Source organism: Aspergillus viridinutans (genome assembly GCF_018404265.1).
Source record: "Aspergillus viridinutans IFM 47045 DNA, scaffold_9, whole genome shotgun sequence".
In the NCBI taxonomy this organism is placed as follows: Eukaryota; Fungi; Ascomycota; class Eurotiomycetes; order Eurotiales; family Aspergillaceae; genus Aspergillus; species Aspergillus viridinutans.
The window spans coordinates 1,593,919-1,616,554 of NW_025091225.1; the positions used below are offsets into that span (position 1 = coordinate 1,593,919).

A 22,636-nucleotide genomic window follows, 5' to 3' on the forward strand; every position below is an offset into this window, starting at 1 on the left:
CATGGTCACGCAGTCAGGCCATCTCGTGATCTGCAGGGTCCTGTAATCCTGAAGGCAATGCATCATTTGGAGAGTGTTGAGACGGGGGTCTCTATGGGCTAGGCTCTGGTGGCGTCTAGGGGGGCGTTTCCTATCACGACAACATTTGGCGAGCACCTTGTTTTCCTCAGCCGCACTCTTGGCAATCACTTTACACAAATACCCCTAATTGCCATCAAATGGTGTCTTGAACTGCGATAGTTAGACTTCATACTTCCTCCTCACACCAAGATGGCCACCTCTGAAGATATGGACAAGAGCGGAGTATACTCAACTGTACCTCCAGCTCCCGATGGAGGGGCCAAGAAGATGCAGGGGCGCATCCAGGAGATTCTCATCGCGTTCGCTGTTATGACATTGCCAATGTTAATCTTCTCAGGCCTTCTGCTCGGCTTGGTCTTCCATTATCGCATCATACAGAACGACTTTACCTCTGGTGATCTAGCATTTGACTCCAACCAGAATGATCCAAGCGTCTATTTTGTCCGAATAAGTGCAACCACATTCACCACTGTTGCCTCGTGGTCTAGCACTATCGCTCCAATATTAGTTGGCTTCGGTGTCGCTCTGGTGTCCTACCCCGTTGCGAAGGGTCTGTTGACGGCCTCGGAAAATCATAAGGTGGCGCAGCTGCCAACACCTTTTCAGCTCTCATTGATTGTCCGCATGATTTCGAGCGGCTCATTCTCTGCCCTTTGGAGCTGGTTGATGTATTCTTTTGGCTGGAGAGGAAGGCGCGAGCGCCAGGTGAGAGCGATAAAAAGTCTGACGACCGTATTGATCCTCGGCATTGTCTTAAGGTGCGTGTTTTTTCAGTCTCTAGAAATACTACCGAGTTGCTAGATTAACAAGGAAATAGCACTGTTGTCCTAGTCACCGACACCTGGCTTCACTTCACTACCAAAACCGTCAACTTCATCCAAGTGAAGGCAAACTCCGACGCCTCGGGTCTTGGGTTCGGCCTGTACCAGAATTGCACAAACGTAGACAGCACTCTCCTTAGCTGTAACCTCAACAACCCTGCCTCGGGCGATGTCCTACTTAACCCCGACCCGATGAAAGTGCTCTCCAACATTTCAGATACGATGACAATCCAAATTTACTCTGTGGGTCGGGATCAGTACGCATACATCGCGAGCCCGCAAACCTCTCGCCTATCGCTTCTCGACTACACCGTCTCAACATATGCTATACACTCGCAATGTTCTCCCATGACCTCCCAGTGCGCGAGCCCCAACGATGTCTTTGGAGTTGGCACAACCTACAACTGCCCATTTGCGTTCCAAGGAACCGTCAACACAGCCGTGGGCGCGTCCAACTCCGTCACCATGGCCTACTTCACAGACTCAACTGGCTCCAACAATAACACGGATAAAACCTTGATTGGCAACCCCTATTACTACTCCGCCATGATCCTAGCGAATATGCGCAATGCACGCCCGGCAGCTCTGCAGAACGATCCGGAGGTTCTGTCCGGCGGACACGGCGGCGCTACTATCGTGGCAGTGGGCTGCACATCCACCGTCTACGACGTCAAATACTCTTCCGTCAACGGCACCATTAAGAACTGGAAGTCTAGCAACTCTAACCGTTCTACGACGCTTATCGTGCAAGGCACACAGCGCCACACAGGCGTCGGGAACCCAAACCTCATTCAGGCTGCTAGCATCGCAGGGCTGGGCAACTCCGCACAAGACATCGCAGATCAGTTTGCGCTAGCATATAGTCAAACCGCCTTGGGAGTTGCGTCAGGCGCATTCGAGCCGCGCGCCGCTTTGGCGTCCCAAGTGCGCGAACAGATTCTTGTTGCGCGCGTTCCCAAAGCGCCACTGTTCGCCCTGGTTGCCGCGAATCTGCTGCTTGTGTTGCTGGGCATTATACTCGCCACTGTAGCTCTGATAGCGGTTCGGGGCAATACAGGAGAGGCACAGGCGCGTCTGAGTATCCCTGCGTTAGTAGCGGCGCTGTTTGAAGTACGCATGGCAAGACCTGTGAACGAGGTAGAGGATATGTTTGAGGAGAGGCATGGTGAGCCAGGACCGCGGATTGGGTTTGCAAAGGCAGCGGAAGGGGGTTGGATCGTCCAGAGCTGGCGTCCCAATTGATCAGATGTGGTAGGTTGGAATGGTGCAGTACAGTTGATGCGTCAAGATTCCGAACCATGACGCTGAGGTCACGACCGGCCCCTTCTATCTTCTCTTATACGCGTTAGTCCAAAATCCAACGACAGGGTATGGCCATGGCACTGTGCATTTCAACGGAAGTATCAAGAATTCAAGACTAGGGAGAGGAAAGAAGACGGGGAACTATCTGCTCAAGGGTTTCAGTCTCCCGATTTGGTTACTGTGCTTCCACTAGATTGTAGATCTTAAGATTCAACAGCATACTTCGACGCCAGCTCCTATATCTCGTCCGTGATCTTCGGATATAATTTTCAAAGCTTCATATTCCAGCACATACGACCATAGGGTGTGGAAAACAGGGCTTCCCGTCCGCTCAGCCGTACTTAAGCCACACGCCGGCCGGTTAGTAGTTGGGTGGGTGACCACCAGCGAATCCCGGCTGTCGTATGTTTTTGCAGGTATTTTTTTGGTCCCAGTCGAAGAAGGAACTGTGTCGTTGAGGAGGTATGTCAGGCGACATTGCCGATGTCCTCCACGGAAAGCGCGATGGTACCTCTGTATACCTCCGGGAACGGCAATAGCTGGATAGTTGTGCGATATTCGACCTGGACACTGACAAGGATGCTCATCGCCTTTCTGTAATCTGGGACGGCTTTAAAGAAAGTGAATGTTTTTTCTAAGCTTCTTTGGCATACTATCTGCTTCCATATTAAGTTTGGAATCCTACTAAATTTAGGCCCGTCAAGTGATTTTGTCAGCATTCACTCGTTACCTATTACTGACACAACTAGATTGACCACACTAGAATCAGAATATGTAACAAACTTCTCTTTCTTTTCATCAATACAACAACACAATAACTGAAATCACTTTAAAGCAACGTTTAAGATAGTTTTTCGTATGATAACTCCCGTCCTAACCTTAGTTATCTAGACAAGAGCTAATTTCTCAGCGTCTGCATCAGTTTCTACTCTCTTCAAGAACGGCTTCGATCTCATCATGGAAACACCAGTAAACCATAGTCCACAACCCAGATACTACAACGTTGAGTCGTCTAATCAATAGGTATCTAGGTCGAAGACATCCCAAAAGGCTGGACCAACGACCCCGCGCTCTTCGAAGGGTTTTTCGTCTACGACTCTGCAGAGGCCCAGCGGGCCCGACGCCATGGGATAAAGGATCCCAAACCTCTGTTGATGACGACCCCCGATACTGGGGATATGGGATACATAATCACATCGGAGGGCCGTTTTTACTGGGGTGATCTGATGATTGATCACATCGCCGAGATCACCAGGCCCAGGACCTGGCCGGAGATTCTGCGCGTTCTTGCCACGAAGGGGGACAAGGGTCTGAGGAAGAAGTTGGTTCGGCCGGTGGTTGTGGATGAGGAGCCCTGGGAGGAGGAAATGGTTGCTGAAGGGCAAGCCCCGTCCGTTCCTTCCAGTACAGACGTTCCTTCCACTTCGGAGAAGTGAGAGCAATTCAAATCGTTCGCAGCATTTGTTGTCCAACGTAGCCTTGTAGAGGATTGTAGGCGGCATCATCCTGGAGTAATTTACTATGGCTGAACAGTTGCTTTCGTGGCTGAACGGCCGTGTTGATTTTCGACAGGCGTACACCTTGAGCTGGAGCGATATTATCGCGCTTTTAGCGGATATCACCAGCAACCCCGGTGCATACGGAGTCCCCCCTCAGAATGTCGCCAACCTGCTGTTGATACATGCGGATATCACCCGCCTCCGGTATGCCGCTAGTCAAGCAAGCAGATTCAGAGATAGCTAACTTTGAGAAAAGCCGCCCCGATGGCACTGACTACCTCGTCCCACCGCCACCCCAGAACATCGACCGGAACCGTCATCCCAACTGGCCCTCGGCCATGTCGCGATTGCGGCTTACAAAGTCGACGTATGATGGGGTGGAATACTGGGCCCTTCCGGACCTCTTGGGGCTCTTTATGAGCACTTTAGGTCGAGCTCCCACAACAGCAACTAAGAGGAATTTCTACCTGCCGCTGACCGCTGTCTACGGACAGTGGTGCTCAAAGCTGATCAGGCAAGAAAGACTCAGTTGCCCGAGTGTGTTTCAGTGCAGTTGGACCGAAGACGGAGAGTTCCATCTTGGAGCCTCTAGAGGCGGTTTTGCGACTGATAGCAGGATGGGATCCTGGCTTGCCGTGTTGGACAGGGCTCGGTATGGGATCATCAGGTCTCCATTACTGCAGCTGACCAATTGGTCACAAGCTTGGACTCCTACCATCCGAGCTCGAGGCCGAAAGTGGGGCAGGCCGTTTGGCCGTTGTGCGGAGACATATCCTGTCCGCAAACTTCTGATGTTTGTGCCATCCCCCGCTATTGCTATTCCCAGAAACCTTTACTAATAAATGACAGGGGTAAAACCGAAGAAGAGGCAGCGAAAGTGCATGGGTTAGCGCTATGGAGCCGCTACCTACACACTGCTCCTGCCTACGATGATCGACTGTCTGGGAGGATCTGGGGGAGCCTGTGGGACCCCTGTGACAATTGTAAAGCCCTCATCAGCGTCAACAAGGGCAATATTCTCAACTTCGGCCCATTGACCGGAAGCGTGGGAGCCCCGCCTTGATTGTTGGATGGACGTCGAAAGTCGGTTTGCGGACGACCTTGGACACGTCGTTAAAAGGTCTCGCCTGTGCCTGTTGACCTGGCCAGGTGCCTTGAGGGTGCCGGGAAGAAAATACCGGAACCCGGTAGGGGCTCACTCCATCCGTGGAGTTTGGGAGTCGCCCTTTGTGGCCTGACACACCCAAAGGACCTACCACCGTCTAGCGGAAAGCAAACCGCGTTACCAAACTCTAGCCTTGACACAGCTATTGACATGGGGAAATCTCGCCATTCGATGACCGTTTGACCCTGTTGAAGTCTCGAGGCCCGACTTTAGGACGGCTCCTTCACCCGGTTAGGTCTGCCGCTATGACGGATTCCTCCATCCCCTTCGGGGACCCCGACTTGTTCACACCCATGTGCGTCTACACGCTACGGTGTCGGGGATCAGTAACCTTTCGCTTTATCCTCCTCCTCGCTGAAGCTTTCCAGCGACAAATCCACTTCTGCGAAAGGCGAAACCAACGTGAACGACCCAATATGAACCCAATTCCAACCAAGCCATGCCTCTGCTCTTACCCAGGCTTGCAGTCTCACATTTCTCAATGCTTATCACATTCGTGAGACCTGGCTTTTCATTGCCAATCACTCGTGTCATATCTCTTCCATTGTGTCTGAAGTCCTCGACAACTCGAGGTCGCAAGGCTCTATAAGCCTTACCGAGAACTCAATAACCTACTTGCGGACCACCTCCACTCATCCGAGACTCAATACAGCTCGATCAAATTTTGTGTCATATTACTTTCATCATGTCGGTGATTCCATCGTTCGACGTGGTGCAAGGCTATTCCATCTCTACAAAGCGCCCACGTACATTCGGCGCTCACCGACTCTGCCATCCACGCTCAATTCCAGGAGACTACATCCAGCCAGAACCGTTGGGCAAGTCATTCTATCATGTCTCTTTTCATTCATGAGACCCGTGGTTTCGCATTGTCAACCATCCGTGTCATATTTACTCCATCATGTCTGAGGTCCCAAGACTCGACGTGTTCAAAGCTACTCCATCCCGTGTCGAGAAGTCACTCATCTACATGCAGCCTGACTTGTTTCCGTGGGACTCTGATCAACCAAACCATTCGGGAAACCCATCGTGCCACGTCTCTCTTGAGTCTATGGCGCCGATTCTCAATCAAGACCAATATGTCGGACCTTTCCGCGGAAGACTACGGCCTCTTATGTTCTATGTAATATCACACGAGACATGATATTCGCAAGCAAAGCTGAACGACCCTCGTGTTTTGCACTTTGCTCCACGGCCTGACAAAATGCTGGCTCATTCAATTCAATCTGCTGCAAGGTCTGATACTCCGGCTATTGAACATGTCATCCCGAGGTGTTTCCATCTATCTTTCACCATCCAAGGATGCATCGAGCATTTCCTGTGCTCAGCCCTTACGTGTCAATCTTCTCCTTTTTTTCAGAACAACATGAACGCTCAATCGTTCTTCAACAACAAAGCCATTCATGTCATGGCTTCCTTATATTCTCCGGGGCCGTCCCGAGCCCAGGAACCAGCCAAACCTGAACGACGTCTCTTCAATCACTGCGAGATGCGTTGTATCTAGGAACTGTATGGTATCTCAAGACGAAACCCTGCCAACGCGAGTAAGCTTGTCGGTTACTTGATTTCTCGTCATGAAAAGACCACCGAGGGAAAAAATGTGGATTGTGTGATTTCGCTCTCAACAGCCATTGACCTCCAGCTCTGACAGTACCAAATTCTGATGAGCTTTGACTACATTGCCCGACCGCAAGGAAAAAAAAAAAAAGGAAAAACGCTCCGGGTTGGGCTGATACAGCGAAAGAGAATGGTCACACGCATTCCCGGTTTGCATGGTCTATTGCTAGCAAGGGCCTGGGTTGAGTAGCTTGGTTTGTTTTCACCTACCCAGTATATGTGTTCCAAACTTCTTCGGGCTCTGTCTAATGATTTATATTCTCTTGGTTCGTCACTAGGTGCTTGATATTGAGATTACCCCTCAACGCATGGTCTCTTCAGCAGCCCGAGTGCGAGCCGGTTCATCCAATCTCCCTGGTGCTGGCACATTTTCCGAAAATCATCGATCCTATCATGGCTACCGGAAGCATTCAGCGCAAGCGTTCGTATCCAAAGCATAGAAGTAAGCAGGCTGAATCCAGATCGATTGTCAATCAAGAAACAACATGTGGAGCGGTTTCAACTTCCCTTCGAATCGACCCCTCGTGCTGGCGTTTTGTTTTAAACGATGCTTAAAGACCCAAGACCACCAATTGACCGCGCTCGCCACCTGAAACAAAGTGCCCATGTCCGCCAAGAGAATCAATCCCCACGGATGGACGAACGACTCCGCCAGGCTCACGTCGCCGAGTGCACATTCCGGCCATCGTGTTTCGATTGAACCTGTCACCGACTCGGTAGCACATGATGGCGCGCAACCGCCGCAAAACTGCGAGAGATAAGGTTGTCAGACAAAGAAGGCGACAGTATGATGACTTTGCGATATCCGTCCACAAAGGCAAGGTCCAGAGGTATGGTTGACGCCAACTCGTATGTCTCATCGATGATCGAAGGCAATGGAAGTGTAATGGAAACGAGTCACCCCTTGCCGACCGTTACAAAAATAAAAGGTGCTATGCCATCCACGTTCCCATTCATCTTGCAACAAGAAGCCTCTTGAAAAATGAGCAGCTCACTCCTTGTACTTCATTACCCCAGTGGGAAGGCTCTGGAGATGACGACAAGATCTACCACAGCTCTCAATCTGTTTTCCGCTCGCGGTGGATGATCCAAGAATTTCCGCAAAAGACTTTTACTATATTAGTGTGCGTCCTTGACAAAGTGTCGCAGCAAGCACAGATGGTTCAGAGGACAACGACAATCACCTGATTCGCAACTACGGCACTCTCGGCCTCGATGCTCGTCCATGTACGGCCAGGAGACGGCAGTCCTGTTGATCAATGCGCATGCGGATCTGAACACCCATCTACCTCGCCGACCAAAGCATGAGATATATACGTGGTGCTCCGAGACCTGTTGGAATGGTCGAAAAGATAACCAATTCTCGCCTGCTACCATCGGGGTACGAGACTCACCAGGAAATTTCGTGGCTACGACCTTGTCGAGACCGCTGCAATTGGACCATGTGTTTCTGATCGGCGTACGCAACCTTGACCCACTGGAGAGCGTGTGTATCACGTCGCAAAGGATTGTGATCATAGGATGCCAGGAACTGGAGAATATGCGAGGCAAAAGTCTGGTCATCCTGCTGAAAGAGAGAAACTTTAAGAAAGTATACATGGACACTGATGCAGACGTCTTGGGCCTTGATGAGTTGAAGGCCATTATGTGTCCAACACCGGACGGGAGACGCATGCAGACATTGAAAGACATGCTGATTGGCATCAAAGAAGCTGCTGTGGAAGTGGTAGGAGGAGCTTGGTTGACGTCACCAAAACAGATGGAAATAGGCTCCTTGCAGGGAAACGTCGCAAATATTCATGTCGTTATGGCTACAAGCTGAATTCTGCGGGGCTACTAAGGACTTTAGCCGGAGCCCGCCTGTAACATGCATAGTCTACTGTCAATAATAATGGTCCTGGTCACTCATGACTTTGGTTTCTGATATAGGTCTCTTGTCTTTCCCCAGCACTGTTTTAATTTTTACATCACCATAGCGGGTTTCGCACCGGATCCATCTGTCGTGGAAGTAGGCGGATGGTTCTTTCTCATTTGATATTATGGGATCGATATCCCTACTTTATAAAAAGACCAAAAGTCCACATCATAGGCTCGTAGCTATAGACTATAGTCCGCCGTACATGTCATTCGCTCACTGCCTCTAGAGCTGTGAAGTGAAGCCTGCTGCCTGACGAGTGAGCTCACTGCTCACATCTCTCAAGCCCGGGCCTGAACCATGGGACCAGGACTACTCCTTCATACTTCCGAAATCGTGCTGAAAAAATGACCCCTACAAAAGCCGACGACGAGATATTTCCAATCACAACATTTATTTCGGAGCTACCGATCAGTCTCGTTCCGCCGTCGGTCCCATCATCTTCCGAAAATGGCCCTGCCAGCAGACGCTTGGTCATTGTAGGCGATGTGCATGGGATGAGAAAGTCCCTGGAGGCTCTCCTAGACAAAGTTGGCTTCGACAAATGCAAAGGGGATCATCTAATACTAGCTGGCGATCTAGTCAATAAAGGGCCCGATAACCCTGGTGTTGTCGATCTGGCTATCAAGCTGGGCGCCAGCGCAGTGAGAGGCAACCATGACAATGCAGTTCTTAATGCGGCCGCGGAGATCAAAGCCACAAGGGACAGTCTACTACAATCTGGAGGCTTGACGGGCAGTCGGGCCCTACCAGAAAGTCCTGAAGCCGACGTGCCTGCGGATACTGTCCAAGATTTTGAGATCCCTGACGAAGACGCATCTACTACAACCAGCGCTGGTATGAAACATAGCGCAGCAACGTATACTACAGCATTGGCACTTTCAACCCGCCATCTCGACTGGCTTGCCGCTTTGCCGTTGATCTTGCGCGTCAAGCTACCTCCTAACTTGACATCCTCCTTCGGCGATACTTTAATTGTTGTACATGCGGGCCTCGTTCCTGGTATCCCACTTGAAGCGCAGGATCCACACGCTATCATGCATTTGCGGTCTCTCGACCGCACACCGGGTGACGAGAGCGAATTCGCTCCTGCTGAAACTCCCGGGGAAGAAGGCTGGGCTATGCAATGGGACCGATGGCAAGAGAAGCTAGAATCCAAGACCACTGTGATATTTGGTCACGATGCAAAGCGTCGCTTGCAACTGGGCAGGTATACGATCGGACTGGATTCAGCGTGTTTATACGGCCATCGTTTAAGCGCGCTTGTGATTACGGCTTCCGACAGGGAAATTGAGCATCAAATTATTCAAGTCGAATGTGCTGATGAGCCTGTAGCCCCAACGGTATAGTGGAAGAAAGCGACAAGACAGTGGTTGTATAAACGGTATATTGGACCGCGCTCTGGGGCACTTTGTGAGTATATATTGAAATTGTGCTGGCTATAATTGTATGAGTAGATAGTGACTAGTGTTCCTTTTTCACTCTGTAACTCACGGAGTAGTGACTTGAACTGTGTAAAATGCATCTTGATGTGATTAGAGGCGCTGAAAGGATGCACCAATATTAATATAATGGATGTTGCTTGCGACTCACTGTAAAAGAGAACCAGATTCTAGGTTCTGAATGTACAGCCAATTCCTCAGTCTCTGAGGGACGAGCTGATGAGGCAACTTTAAACAGAGGTGGAGGCAACAGAAGGCAAGAAGAAAGCAGACTGCCTTATCTCTCTAGTAATGTGAATAGAGATGAGCTGAAGCATGATCAACAGCTCAAGAATTCTACACTAGAGGCGCCAAGGCTGGGATCTAGAACTCCCAAATAAGCGCTGCACGTTTGCAGCCTTGATGACTGGGACAAAGAACAGCAACCCGGTGTCATGAAAAGGCTTAGCTTTTTCCACCAACTACAAATTGTTATACCTAATACACCTATTAGTCTTCATTTTGAGGCTTGAAAACGAAGTTGAGCATATTATCGGTGAATGAGGATGTGGCTCCGAGAGTGTCATACGGGCAATCGCCGACGGGACTCGAGCGGTCTATATTATTGTCACATATTACAGCTATGGTTCAGAGATCAAGAAGTGATACTAATGAGACAAACCCTCCCCTGGCCAAATTGATCCCCCGCCCACATAACAATTCTTGCTCACAATGGCTAGGTTCACAGCCATGGCCATAGCAGTCAATTCGCCGTTGCTTGCCTTCCATAGATCATCCTGCCCCTTAGACGCAATCCCTTCTGCAAATCCTATAGCGTCCATATAGAGTACGTTGGGGAACGAAAAGGGCGTGAACTCATAGTATGCGTTCCAAAAGATGGAGTCATAACTGTATGATGTCGCCAGTCCCCTCGTCGACATACTTGACATTGTACCAAAATCAGGAGTAAGCGTCCAGGACAGAACCCAGAACTGCTCCTTGCCGCTCCCTTCACGGATGTTGCGGCCTTTTCGCATATCAGCAATCTGTTCCCTATTCATGGTCCCGGGCTCGCTGGTGAAAGAGTATCCATCATGGCGGGAGAAGTGAGGGTCGGCCAGGTAGATGCCGTCGATCTGTCGGCCTGCCTTGCTGTCAACGATAACCAGAACACACCCCTTCAGTTCATTCATTGTCATGTCTGTGAGGTCGCCATCCAGGTGTGGGCACTTGTTGTTGAGCTTTGCGAAGATATCGAAGACCTCGTTCCACTGGCGAAGTGTGAACGGCGGGTAGGCCCCGTCTTTTGGGGGACCCAATGCATGGTCATTAGTCCCTGCATACAATCCATGCAACTTAATCAGTTAATTTGACACCATCTCCAATTGAAAGTCCTAGTCTCGAAGCGAACTGTTGGAAAGAAGCTATATCTAGGCCTCGGTTACATCGCGTATCCGAGTAGACCAGGGTCGCCGTTCGGACACGACCGCCAAGGGTGCCAAGGGAGTATTGTCATTTATTCCCCAGGAATAGGATCTTAATATCTACCTAGCTTTTTTCGTGTATATCTAGCGGAAACCCCGAGTCGAAAAGGGGATGTCTTGCAAGACACACCAAAACACCAAAGAAATGCCGCAACGACCAAGATATCCTTCTCCATCAGCCGTCGTGCACATGGTATTGCGCACAGCAGGCATTCTCATCAATATTGTCTTCCTCGTCTTTCTTGCTCGTTTGACTGAGATGTACCATACAACATACCCAGCAGCTTATGCGGCCGTCTGTACTCATCCTTCCTACCCCTACCACAAGCACGAATCTAACAACTTTCACTAGGCTGGCTGGGCTCTCTTCGCTGATGCGCTAGAAGTTGGGGTCCTGCTTAACAGGAACCGCTCTATCTCACGCTTGTCTGGCGGAGGACAACTAACCCTGGATCTCATTGGCCTTTTTCTTCTGGTCCCAGCTGCGTTTCTTAATTGATACTCGTCCTCTTTCCATTATGAGCCCCCTCCTGCGGTGGACGAGGCAAATGAGTGGGCGGCGTGGAACGCAGTCTGGGTCGCTTGTGCCTGTCTGTAGGTAGACTCCTCGGTCTTTTCTCTGAAATTGCATTGCATGCTGACAGTCAGAAGAGGAATTCGGCTCATCCTATCGGTGGCCGTTTGTGTGGATTTTGGCTTGGCCTGTCGTCGGAGACAGGGTTAACAACATGGCACTAATCCTCATGCGAACTCATTAGGTGACCGTATAATACTGATTCGTCGCCACTAGGTGTGATACCAGTGCAAGTGTCTACATTTCAACGGGGCCAACACTATCAGATACCACCAGCGTATACTCACGATGGTATCTTCCTCTCTCGTATTTCTAGAGGTTGAACCGATGATATCTTCTCAAATCGTTTATTGAATAGCTCCCTCAGCACCGCGAGGGGTAGCCAGGGCCAAAATTCGTGCTTACTATGAAAAATGGGAAATTTCAAAACATATATTCCATTCTGAATAGTGAACATAATCCCCAGTGGCTTCCTACCAGATCAAGAACTTTCAGGCAATTAAAGAGCCCTAGAATGGTAGGCTTTGATGCGGCCGACTAGTTCTTTGGCCGAGACATCGCCTTTGGGTGCCTTTGAGGTATTTAGAACATAGCAAGCCCAGCAATAGAGGGAAATACGTACGTAGCCTGGTCCTCATCTAGCTCCAGAATTATTCGTCGCCTGGGTTTCCCCCTTCCAGAAATTTGAAAAACGTGAGCAGATTTCCGTCGGTGTCCTTGATTGTAAATTGTCGGAAGCCCCAAGGCTTGTCTTCGATGTCCTCGGAAAATTCCACTCCGCTTTGACTTTTTAAATAGACGTAGTAATCGTCTAGCTCGCGAGTCCCCAGACCGATCATCGCGTGAGATGACTTGAATTGTTCAGGGGCCACTTTCGAGAAATAAAAGTTCGCATCCGCCTTCTTGCCAATGAACATGGAGCAGAAATATAGCTCAGATTCATTGTCCTCGGGTTTGACGCTTGCAAGCTCAAATCCCAGCGTCTTGGTGTAGAATTCGACCGTGAGAGGAATCGAACGGGACTCGAACATGGGAATCACTTTCCATGCGGAGTTCACAATTTCAGAAGCCATGCTGAAAGATCCCGAGGTTCTGCTGTACACTGAGATGGGTGGTGGTTTCAAAAAGTTCGTTGATCTTCAGCAGCCGATCTTGTCAGATCATCAGATACTACAGTACTGTGACTGTGGCTGATCGTTGCCTAGCAGTACATTAGTCATAGTGTCCCTAACGTAGTTGCCTGGTCATCCGACGTGTCTGTGGACCTGCAAGAGTGTTGTTATATATTGCGGATTAAAAGGGACTATTCCAGCTGTTGCAGAGCCATTTTAAATATTCCAAGAGGTGAAAGCGCTGCTGTAGGCGCTGGGATTGGCCTTTTAAAAATCCAAATTCTCAATATAGCGGACGGCTAATTGAGACCGCGCTTCAATTAAACCACTATATGCACGCTTCAGAGGACCAAAACACCCAATGTCTAAAGGTTGCAATAGATGAGATAAATAAGCAAACATGCAGATTGGGATAATACCATTCTCTTCACAGATATTATCAAATTGGGGCGTTTAATGACTTCCATGGCCATCTAAGACAAGCAAGCGATATCAACCAACTGCATGATCATTGGTTGCAGGAATAAAGACCTTTTGAAGCAACTGCAGGCCTATCTCGTGACTATTGATCCGGACATCCTGAGCCTTGACGAGTTGAAGGATGTTATGTGTCAATCACCGGACAGGAGATGCATGCACACATTGAGTGACATGTTGTCGATATCAAAGATAGCGATGTGGAAGCGGTAGGAGGAAGCCTGGTTAAAGTAAAAACAGACGAGAATAACTTGCATGAGACTCCTTACAGAGAAACAGCGCAAGTACTTATGTCATTCTGGCTGTAAGCTGAATTCTACAGGGCGACTCGAATGACTTTAGCCGGACCCCGCCTATATAATAAATGGTCCTGTTACCCATCACTTTGGTTTCTGCTATAGGTTTCATGTCCTTTCCCAGTACTGTTTTAGATTGTCATGTCGCCAATCAATCCCATCATACCGGGTTTCGCACCAGATCCGTCCGTCGTCAAAGTAGACGGATGGTTTTTTCTCATCAACTCCAGCTTCCATCTATGTCCTGGTCTGCCCATCTATGCCTCCCAGGACCTCATTTCCTGGCGACATATAGGTTTGTGTCCTTACAGGCATGGAATAACCAGTGCAAAACTAATGCAACACCAGGAAATGCTATTAATCGCCAATCTCAACTTAGTCTGTCCAAATCGAAGATGGAATTACACCCATTGCCCGAGATCGGTGAAGTCCTTGTGGCCACCGGGGGCTTATATGCGCCCACGATCCGATACGATGACGGCACCTTTTATGTCATATGCACCAATGTCGTTCGTACAGCCACCGGCGACTCCAGGCAGAACTCATCATTTCAACCAAGGATATCTGGGCCGACAACTGGAGCGATCCAGTCTATTTCGAATTCGATGGTATCGACCCCAGCGTCTTCTTTGATGACGACGGCAAAACATACATTCAGGGATCCGCCGCAGCCGGCCCTTCCACCCCGATCAACATGTTCGAGCTCGATCTCAGCTCCGGCGGAAAGCTCTCAGAGGAGAGAACGATATGGCGCGGTACCGGAGGTATCTACCCCGAGGGCCCACACCTGTATAAGCGGAAAGGTTATTATTATCTGGTCATCGCAGAAGGGGGAACTCATGAAGGGCATATGGTGACCATGGCGCGATCAACAAACCTCTGGGGTCCACACGAAGGGTGTCCCCACAATCCGATACTTACAGCACGAACCACCGATGACTATATCCAGTACACCGGTCACTACGATGTTTTTCGGGACGACAGGGGCCAATGGTGGTGTACCTGTCTTGGCGTGCGGAAGGATAGGAATGGTCGCTATATCATGGGCCGGGAAACGTTTCTGACTCGAGGGAGCTGGGATGGAGACTGGCTCTCCCTTGAGCAGGTCAAACTAACGCCTAGTGGCCTTCTAGGCAGCGACGAGGAGAAAACGCTCATTGCCGACCCCGCCATCGATTACGTCTACATTCGCGATGCCGATCCAAGCAATTACACCCTGTCCAGCAGTACTCTTGACCATCTGACGCTGACTGCCTCAACCGCCGATCTGTCACATCCTGAGCTCAGTCCTAGCTTTATCGGTAAGAGACAGCGTCAATTAGACGGGTGTAGTACTGTGGAGAGGAATGGCCTGCTACAAGGACGAGAATCGCTTCCTCCGAATATACTATGACGCCGCAGAGCTTGCTATCGTTGTTGAGGTAATCAACAGGCCAAAGGAGATTTATCGACAGGAGCGGCAGACACTTGATCGACCCAAGTCAATTGCGTTTCGAATGCAATATACGGAGCAGGAGTATCGGCTGTTTTACACCGTTGCAGACGCTGCTCAGCCGAATTGGACGTGCGTATCGACGATTGACACTCTGGATCTAACCGGCCCCGATTTTACAGGCCCGGTAATTGGCGTCTTTGCGGTGGCAGAGGCAACAGATACTGCGGTTCAGTTTAGGAATCTCACTATTTGCTAGATGATATGGCGACTGTATATCAAGACCTCAATTAGCCTATGAGTTGAATACATCAATTTATCCCAGGCAAATCCCAGAGTCACGTCCACCTATGTCTTCGTTATTTTTGCGCTCTGGAGCATGGCACTGGCTTTGGTTGCATGCCAGGCTTTTCGAACAGTCGCAAGGATCAAAATGAGACAATGCGAATTCAGCCTATTCTCAGGGAACAACTGGTTGGTTGGACCGTCCTGTTAACTGTCTGCCCAGAAACCTTTATGGAAGTTCATTGTATTGGCGTCTCTTGGAGATCCTTAGGCTCTGGGCATCGGCTCAAGGAGCGCTTTTCACTTGCCGGCTATCTCCCATTCAAGCTGGACGGAGTATTCTTCCGGTGGAGATCCCAGGAGCTACTTCGTATTGCCAACAGAATCCTGTCCATCTTTCTCTGATAATAATTCATCTAGATTGCTGTCTAATTCCCCGTGGGTATCAGGATATGGTTGATCTCCAAAATGCGGGGTTGATCCCGGCTGAATGTACCTAGCTGTATAACCGGCCAATTGATGGTATTCTGAACAAAGCCGTTATATGATGCTCCCGATGCTATACAAGAGGCCATGCCCAGGCTTGTTGAGTCGGGCCATTCTTCTTTCATACCGTATGACTGCCTATCGAGTGAACAACTAATTTGCCATCTCAATCCTCCAACATGGGCTTCCGACTTCGACCCCCAAAGCAGAATCAAAGGGTGCTCCCCGTAAAGCCTCCAAAAGGACATTTCTTTTTTGCAGGCAGGGAGTTTGCTCGACTTCCCTGGTGGAAGCGACGGAACATGCGCACACTTTACATTTTCATTGTCATCCTGATTCTCACCAATACGGCAAATGGCTTCGATGGCTCGATGATGAATGGACTTCAGACCCTGTCATATTGGCAGAATTACTTCAACCATCCCCGTGGCTCCATCCTCGGACTCTTCAATGCCTCTATGAGTCTCGGCTCTTTAATCGGTCTGTTCATCGTCCCATACCTGATCGACTGGGCAGGCCGAAAGATCGGGTTGGTCATTGGTTGTCTGATTATGTTGCTCGCAGTCGGCCTGCAGTCCGGTGCCAGGAATTTCGGCATGTTTGTCGCTGCCCGCATTATCCTGGGCTTTGGAGACTGTATCGTTCTGGGAAGCGCGCCTCTTTTGATTGCCGAGATCGCTCATCCCCAAGATCGGGCCATCCTTGTCACTCCAGCGGAGCGTCGTATCATTCGGGGAGCATTCATAGCCAGCTGGGTGACTCTTGGAACTCTACAGATCTCGGTAAGTTTTGCGCGATGGTTTGGGATACGGATCTTATATGCTAATGGAACACTCTCATAGAGTGACTGGTCATGGCGGTTGCCGAGCTTACTACAAGCCATCTGCACCATAGTCATCATTGCCGGCATTTGGTGGATGCCCGAGAGCCCGCGTTGGCTGATGAACAAAGGACGACACGAAGAGGCTCTGGAGATCCTGGTGAAGTATCATGCCGAGGGTGATCACAATGACGAGTTTGTGCAGCTTGAGTACTCGGAAATCAAAGCAGCTATCGCTCTGGACAAGGAAATTGGCCACACTGGCTGGGCAGACTTTTGAGGTCCAAGGGAAATCGCAAGCGGATCGCTTTGATTACGGCTTTTGGTCTCTTCAGTCAATGGAATGGGAATGGTCTTATCTCTTACTACCTCAAATATGTCATGGATAGCGTCGGTATCAAAGACGCGCAGACTCAGCTGGGTATCAATGCAGGCATGAAAACCGAAGGCTTGGTCACCAATTTTGTCTTTGCTTTTTTCATCGACATTCTCGGACGACGACCTGTTTATCTGGTCTCGACAATTGGTACATTGGTCGTCTTCAACGCCTGGACCATTGTATCAGCGCGGTATGAGATTGCACCAAACAAAGCTCTCGGCTATGCGTTTGTGTTCCTCACATTCCTGTATGGGGTCTTCTATGATATCAAGTGAGTACGCTTCTGGCATCCTCTGCACCCTCATTGACGAATGGATAGGTCCGGCCTTATGGCGAATTATACAACGGAGATCCTCCCTTACGGCCTCCGTGCCAAGGGCTTCACCTGGCTCAACTTTTGCGTTACCGCTGCTCTCTTCTTCAATCAGTACATCAATGCCATCGCCCTTGACGCCTTGGCTTGGAAGTACTACATTGTGTACTGTGTGTTTTTGGGATTCGAAGTGGTCGTGATTTACTGCTTCCTCATTGAAACCCGATACACCGCTATGGAGGAAATTGCGAAGTACTTTGACGGCGAGGACACCGTAGATGTCGGTCAAGTTGCCGCTGCAGACTTGAAGGAGAAGGCCATAATAGCATCAGGCGACAAGGGTACGACCACCGTTCGCATTGAAGGGAAAGAGTAGGTTGTTGAACAGGGTCATATTGGTCATGGATGGAACTGGTCAGGGTCATGACCATCAGTTATACGGATACACCCTGCACGCGGACTCAGTATACCTTCGTCTGCAATTTATCTGCACATTGTCTCTTTCAGGTTCAAGGCCTCGTTCGAGGCTTAAAAACTGTTCGGCATCTACTGGAGGATTTCCAACTACATTATCGTGGTAAACAAGAACCTGTCTACAAAGCACGTAGGAAGGAGAAGCTTAATATAGATAAAGGAAGAAGAGCATGGCGTGGTTGAATTAGGAGCATAAGAGTAAATACTTGGTCAAGAATCTCAACTGAATATGGAGACGGCATAAAAGAAAGACTCCAAACTCAGACATATCGCACTGCGCTTAAACGGTTGGCATCTGCTTCCAATCTTCATGCCTTCTCGACCACAAACCGCGTGGCATCTTCGATGGCTCCGGTGCTTGCATAGAGTCTCGTATAGTCATTTTCATCTTGGCCAGCCTTCCAGTACATGTGCCACAGAGTGCGAAGGACAATAGTACTGCCTTCGTGGATCGCAAAGCTGCTTTCGGGGTTGGAAGGATTGTATGGAAGGAACGTCTCCCAGTCATCTGCTGGACCCCAGCCTACACCCCAGTACATAAATCCTCCGGAATTCTTCGCGCAGGACACCACAGTATCGTCGCCAAACTTGCTGTCGACATGAACAAGGCGGACATTGCCGTTGGCGCCGCAAGAGTCGGCGTTCAGATTGCCGGTGAACGGCCATTCCCAGGTTGAATCCTTCCGATACTCCCGGATCAGAAAACGAGTATTATCCGCTCGCCCGTTCACCAGGGTCACTAGGCTGAGATTTGTGTTGCCTGGTGGCTTGGTGTCCACGGCGAGGTAACGCCCATCCGGTGCCCTGAGCCGAATATAGCTCAAATAGTTGATGGTTGGACCCAGAGGGATCTCAGGGCTCTGAGCAAATTTATTCAAACGGATAACGTAGGAGATGCCGGCTTCATTCCATCCTTCATTGACAAAGTCGCGCTTGACGATACCCAACTTATCACCGGGTTTGAATTTGGTGAGCCATTTATTGAAGATCGGCGCTGCTCTCTGATCGCAGTCACTGGGGTGATGACCAGGCAAGTAGGACCGTTTCGGTGTGTTGATGAGCTGGGTTATCCAAAGCCTCTCCTTCTTCCACAGACCCAGCGCCTCGTCGAGCCAAGCCACAATCTCCTCTGGCGATTTATTTTCGTAGTCATCCACCCAGTTATCACGAATGTTTCTGGCTTGTGGAGCCCAGAGCTTGCCGCTGTCGTAGTATTTCATCTCACCGTCGACCTTCTGGTCTTCGCCCCAGATGATAATGTATTGCTTCCCGTCCTGCCGGAGCTTGGCCCAGGTGAGATCCGTGTTGTACATTTTGCCGTCAGGGCCGACGTGCGCGGTTGCAAATGCATCTTCTTTGCCGTCTCCTAGGACGTTGATCAACATGGCCAGAACGTCACCTGCGATCCCATCACCATGGTCGAGGTCGAGGTCGAGGAAAAGAAACTCGGATTTATGGGAGTCAGCGAAGCCCCTGATTTGACGAAGGACTGTCTCGAAGGGTTGGAACGAGATGGAACCATGCTTCATGACCAGGGTACTCCCGTCGCGGGTGATCCGCATATCAAACCACCGAGACCCGGCCCGGAGCTGGCCGGTGTAATCCGAGATTTGGCAGATACTGCCAACAAACTCATGTAATCCATTGTCGCCTCCTTCGAATCTATAGGCCGACGCATCGTGGCTGCAGGCGATGTAGGAATCGATCACAGGGGTGCTGGGATCCAGGTACTTCATCCAGTTTTCGAGATCAAGGACCGTGGCCGCCATGGTTCAAAGAAAAGTAGCTAATATCGTCCAATTCCGATTATAAGAGCACTAACTATTGGAAATTCAAATGTGAGTTTTAAACTTCGGATTGAAGGCCTCGCTGTGCTTTGGTCCAGGTGACGATCTGGAGGTGAAGTTTGAGCGCTTTTATATTGTGGAAGTCATCCTCTGACCTTGTTGTAAGCCGTACCAGCACTCCTCATAATCGACTACCTGTGGGTAAGACAAAGGAACAGAAAACCTGTCATCAACATGTGGCTGCCTGAGAATCGCATATCTGACCATTTTCTGGGCATGTCAAACTTCAGCCAGAGGCCTATATCCAGGTCCGCAGGTGCAATTTTGTCGACAGGTCGAACTCTTCGACGAGGTTTGGCACGGTTGTCCAGTAACAAGTAAGCAAATATCCGAAGTAGCCATGAATTTAATTGCACACGTCGGGTTGTATTGCCTCGAATAACTGGATGTATGGTTTCTTTTCTTCACGCCTAACAGAGCAAATCACACGGCTGCCGCGGCAGAAACTCGCATTTTCAGCTGGACCTCCAAGGACCCTCAATGGCCAAACTGTTCGTATCGATCAAACCTTAATCTCTTCCTCAGTTGATCGGGACTCCCAGTATCAGCTGCTGCTATAAGGTGACGGATAGCCAACCACCAAGGGCAACTGGAAAGCGTGCGCCTCTCCGTAGGACTGCATCGTCGCTCAGGTACCAGGACGGTACATTCAGACGACTGAGAGGTTCTGGACGGCTGAGAACGCAGAGGGTCATCAGTCAGACGCTCAAGTATGGTAAGAAATAACGATAGGCCCCAGTCTGATGATGTCGCAGGAAGTACAGCCCCCAGTACCCAGAGGATTCTTCAGAGTCTGTCGACTCGTCCAGGCAAAGAGGCGTTTGAAGGTAATCGAGCATCGCTTCATTGGAGTATAGGCTTCACCGACCAAGAACGAGCGAATCGGATGTTAGAAAATGGTGCTCATCCTAACGAGGGAGACCACTTTGAACCTATACTCCTGCAGGCAATAAGAGGGGTAATGATAATCTCGTGCGTTGAGATTGAGCCGGACTCAACTCCCCAGGGGTTCATTTCCTTCGTCCATATGGTTGTCTGAGGACATGAAGTAACATCAAATCCGGAAACATCCTGTATATCGAAAGCAAACGAGCTGAGTGTCCGAGAACAACTCAAAACTAATATTGTGGCGCAATAATATAGAGGTTTAGGTTCTATCAGTGTTTATACCGCGTGCGACATCTATAGCACCCTGGAAAATAGTGAAATGATTTGAATAGGTATAGAAGACGGCTGCTGAGATAGGAGATATTTCACAAGGACAAAACACAAAAGTCCTAATATCCACTATATAGAGACATGTAACCCTCCTCTGTCCAGAAGACCTAGTAACACTTGCTAGGTTTGGTTAAGGGCAAGGTAAATACAGTCTGAGAACGCTTCATCTGCGTTTGTCTACCAAATATGGGGAGTAAGGTGATGTTATAGAGATATGCAATGATATCCCTCCCTAATATTCCAGCAAGTGAATCCTTGCTTCCCTCATCCGATATAGATAACTCCAGACACGGCAACTGAGCTCTTAGTGTGTGCTGCAAAGGATACCCAACCCCCATCCTTGTTGATGCTTAGATTTGTATTTCTGGTTTTCATTCATTTTATCAGTCAATCTACTCCATGATACTCTCTTTTATGCGATACCTACCGCGGGGCCAAGAACCCTACACCACTCCATCAGCTGAGCCACACAGAAGCCTCACAGCGCTCTCGCAAGATACCCAAGCTAGCAATTGTAATGTGGAACACTAGGAAAGCCCAGGTATCCAGATGAGGCGCAACAGTAATATTAATCTCAACCAATGGGACATCCTCTACGCAGGACATTCTATTGTCGCAGTTGCACCCAAGCGGGATTCATAACTAAAGGGTCTGTAGAGCTTTCAAACCCATGCACGCTGGTGGTAGACTAGTCTGCTTCATCCTCCACATTAGTCGTTTGCCATCTTCTTTTAGTGCGTGCTGCTGTCCTTGACGGTTGATTATCTTTCCCTTGCGGCAGGTCGCAATGGTGTTAGGGTTTAGGGTTTCGGGAAGATTGCAGAACCCTAATTAAAGTTACAGCCACTGGATAAAGGGCCCGATGGAATGATATAACTATGTCCATTAACCTTCACTGATTACTATTACTGGAGGAGGTATTGCTGACTGATACACACACACCATCGCGGGTCAATCATGCCAAACCCTGACTATTTGAATAGACTGCGGATAGCGAAACATCGAATGCCAACATATACCGAAATACAATCAATTTAACTACCTGGTTTGTAATCTAAATGGTTAACAACATTCCTGGGTGCAGGTTGTTCTCTCTTGCTGTTTCCTTACAACCCCTGTTCTCACAGGGAACAGATGCGCATCACTATCTCCAGTTGGCGCATGATATACAGCACTGATCCGGGCACTACAGGTCCCCAATCTCAGAAACCCAAAAGGGACGTCCTGATACTTCCTCACAGCTGAGTGAACTAAGAGCCCCAGAATCAACACCATCAACATCACAACAACCGGAAAGATTCCAATCCCTGAAAGCCAATCCGTGAGTTAACCTTTTCGGGGACGCGCAAGCTTGCCGGCCCGGACTGGTATCACGGTTGTCTGGACGAGAATGATAGCCTGGGAAACGAGCCAGTGCAAGGCGACGAAAAGCACCATCGTCAGAATGGACTATTTGAAAACACCACAGTATCGTCATCAATCTTGCTGTTGACATGAATAAGGCGGACATTGCTGTTGGCGCCGCAAGAGTTGGCGTCCACATTGCCGCTTAACAGCCATTCCCACGTTGAATCCTTCAGGAATCAGTGGGGTAGCATCTCCGAATGCGCTTCTCTTT

At 49.5% G+C, this 22,636-nt stretch overlaps 10 protein-coding genes and 1 non-coding gene across 11 annotated transcripts; 8 read left to right on the plus strand and 3 right to left on the minus strand.

Annotated features, from left to right (window-relative positions):
* Positions 1–270: 270 nt before the first annotated feature.
* On the plus strand, positions 271–2,144 carry Aspvir_010146 (uncharacterized protein; the record flags this gene model as incomplete). Its single annotated transcript, XM_043273279.1, has 2 exons — positions 271–839; positions 899–2,144. 2 exons carry the CDS (start codon positions 271–273, stop codon positions 2,142–2,144), a joined length of 1,815 nt encoding a protein of 604 aa, XP_043129214.1.
* Positions 2,145–2,493: 349 nt separating this feature from the next.
* Positions 2,494–2,613, plus strand: Aspvir_r0025. The gene has a single exon (XR_006253214.1). It is a non-coding gene; the product is annotated as a 5S ribosomal RNA (ribosomal RNA).
* Positions 2,614–3,161: 548 nt separating this feature from the next.
* Aspvir_010147 (uncharacterized protein) lies at positions 3,162–3,640 on the plus strand (the record flags this gene model as incomplete). Its single annotated transcript, XM_043273280.1, has 2 exons — positions 3,162–3,173; positions 3,236–3,640. The coding sequence occupies 2 exons, from the start codon at positions 3,162–3,164 to the stop codon at positions 3,638–3,640; spliced, it is 417 nt and encodes a 138-aa protein (XP_043129215.1).
* Positions 3,641–3,725: 85 nt separating this feature from the next.
* Positions 3,726–4,766, plus strand: Aspvir_010148 (uncharacterized protein; the record flags this gene model as incomplete). Its single annotated transcript, XM_043273281.1, has 3 exons — positions 3,726–3,907; positions 3,960–4,496; positions 4,553–4,766. The coding sequence occupies 3 exons, from the start codon at positions 3,726–3,728 to the stop codon at positions 4,764–4,766; spliced, it is 933 nt and encodes a 310-aa protein (XP_043129216.1).
* Positions 4,767–7,710: 2,944 nt separating this feature from the next.
* Aspvir_010149 (uncharacterized protein) lies at positions 7,711–8,307 on the plus strand (the record flags this gene model as incomplete). Its single annotated transcript, XM_043273282.1, has 1 exon — positions 7,711–8,307. The coding sequence occupies one exon, from the start codon at positions 7,711–7,713 to the stop codon at positions 8,305–8,307; it is 597 nt and encodes a 198-aa protein (XP_043129217.1).
* A 440-nt stretch (positions 8,308–8,747) lies between these two features.
* On the plus strand, positions 8,748–9,749 carry Aspvir_010150 (metallophosphoesterase family protein; the record flags this gene model as incomplete). The annotated part of the gene is made up of 1 exon (XM_043273283.1): positions 8,748–9,749. The coding sequence occupies one exon, from the start codon at positions 8,748–8,750 to the stop codon at positions 9,747–9,749; it is 1,002 nt and encodes a 333-aa protein (XP_043129218.1).
* Positions 9,750–10,331: 582 nt separating this feature from the next.
* On the minus strand, positions 10,332–11,822 carry Aspvir_010151 (uncharacterized protein; the record flags this gene model as incomplete). The annotated part of the gene is made up of 3 exons (XM_043273284.1): positions 10,332–10,438; positions 10,504–11,157; positions 11,753–11,822. 3 exons carry the CDS (start codon positions 11,820–11,822, stop codon positions 10,332–10,334), a joined length of 831 nt encoding a protein of 276 aa, XP_043129219.1.
* A 707-nt stretch (positions 11,823–12,529) lies between these two features.
* Aspvir_010152 (uncharacterized protein) lies at positions 12,530–12,952 on the minus strand (the record flags this gene model as incomplete). The annotated part of the gene is made up of 1 exon (XM_043273285.1): positions 12,530–12,952. The coding sequence occupies one exon, from the start codon at positions 12,950–12,952 to the stop codon at positions 12,530–12,532; it is 423 nt and encodes a 140-aa protein (XP_043129220.1).
* A 1,207-nt stretch (positions 12,953–14,159) lies between these two features.
* On the plus strand, positions 14,160–15,455 carry Aspvir_010153 (putative xylosidase/arabinosidase; the record flags this gene model as incomplete). The annotated part of the gene is made up of 3 exons (XM_043273286.1): positions 14,160–14,273; positions 14,324–15,065; positions 15,166–15,455. 3 exons carry the CDS (start codon positions 14,160–14,162, stop codon positions 15,453–15,455), a joined length of 1,146 nt encoding a protein of 381 aa, XP_043129221.1.
* Positions 15,456–16,146: 691 nt separating this feature from the next.
* Aspvir_010154 (putative hexose transporter) lies at positions 16,147–17,855 on the plus strand (the record flags this gene model as incomplete). Its single annotated transcript, XM_043273287.1, has 4 exons — positions 16,147–16,749; positions 16,810–16,982; positions 17,018–17,437; positions 17,486–17,855. The coding sequence occupies 4 exons, from the start codon at positions 16,147–16,149 to the stop codon at positions 17,853–17,855; spliced, it is 1,566 nt and encodes a 521-aa protein (XP_043129222.1).
* Positions 17,856–18,261: 406 nt separating this feature from the next.
* On the minus strand, positions 18,262–19,722 carry Aspvir_010155 (uncharacterized protein; the record flags this gene model as incomplete). The annotated part of the gene is made up of 1 exon (XM_043273288.1): positions 18,262–19,722. One exon carries the CDS (start codon positions 19,720–19,722, stop codon positions 18,262–18,264), a length of 1,461 nt encoding a protein of 486 aa, XP_043129223.1.
* Positions 19,723–22,636: the final 2,914 nt, after the last annotated feature.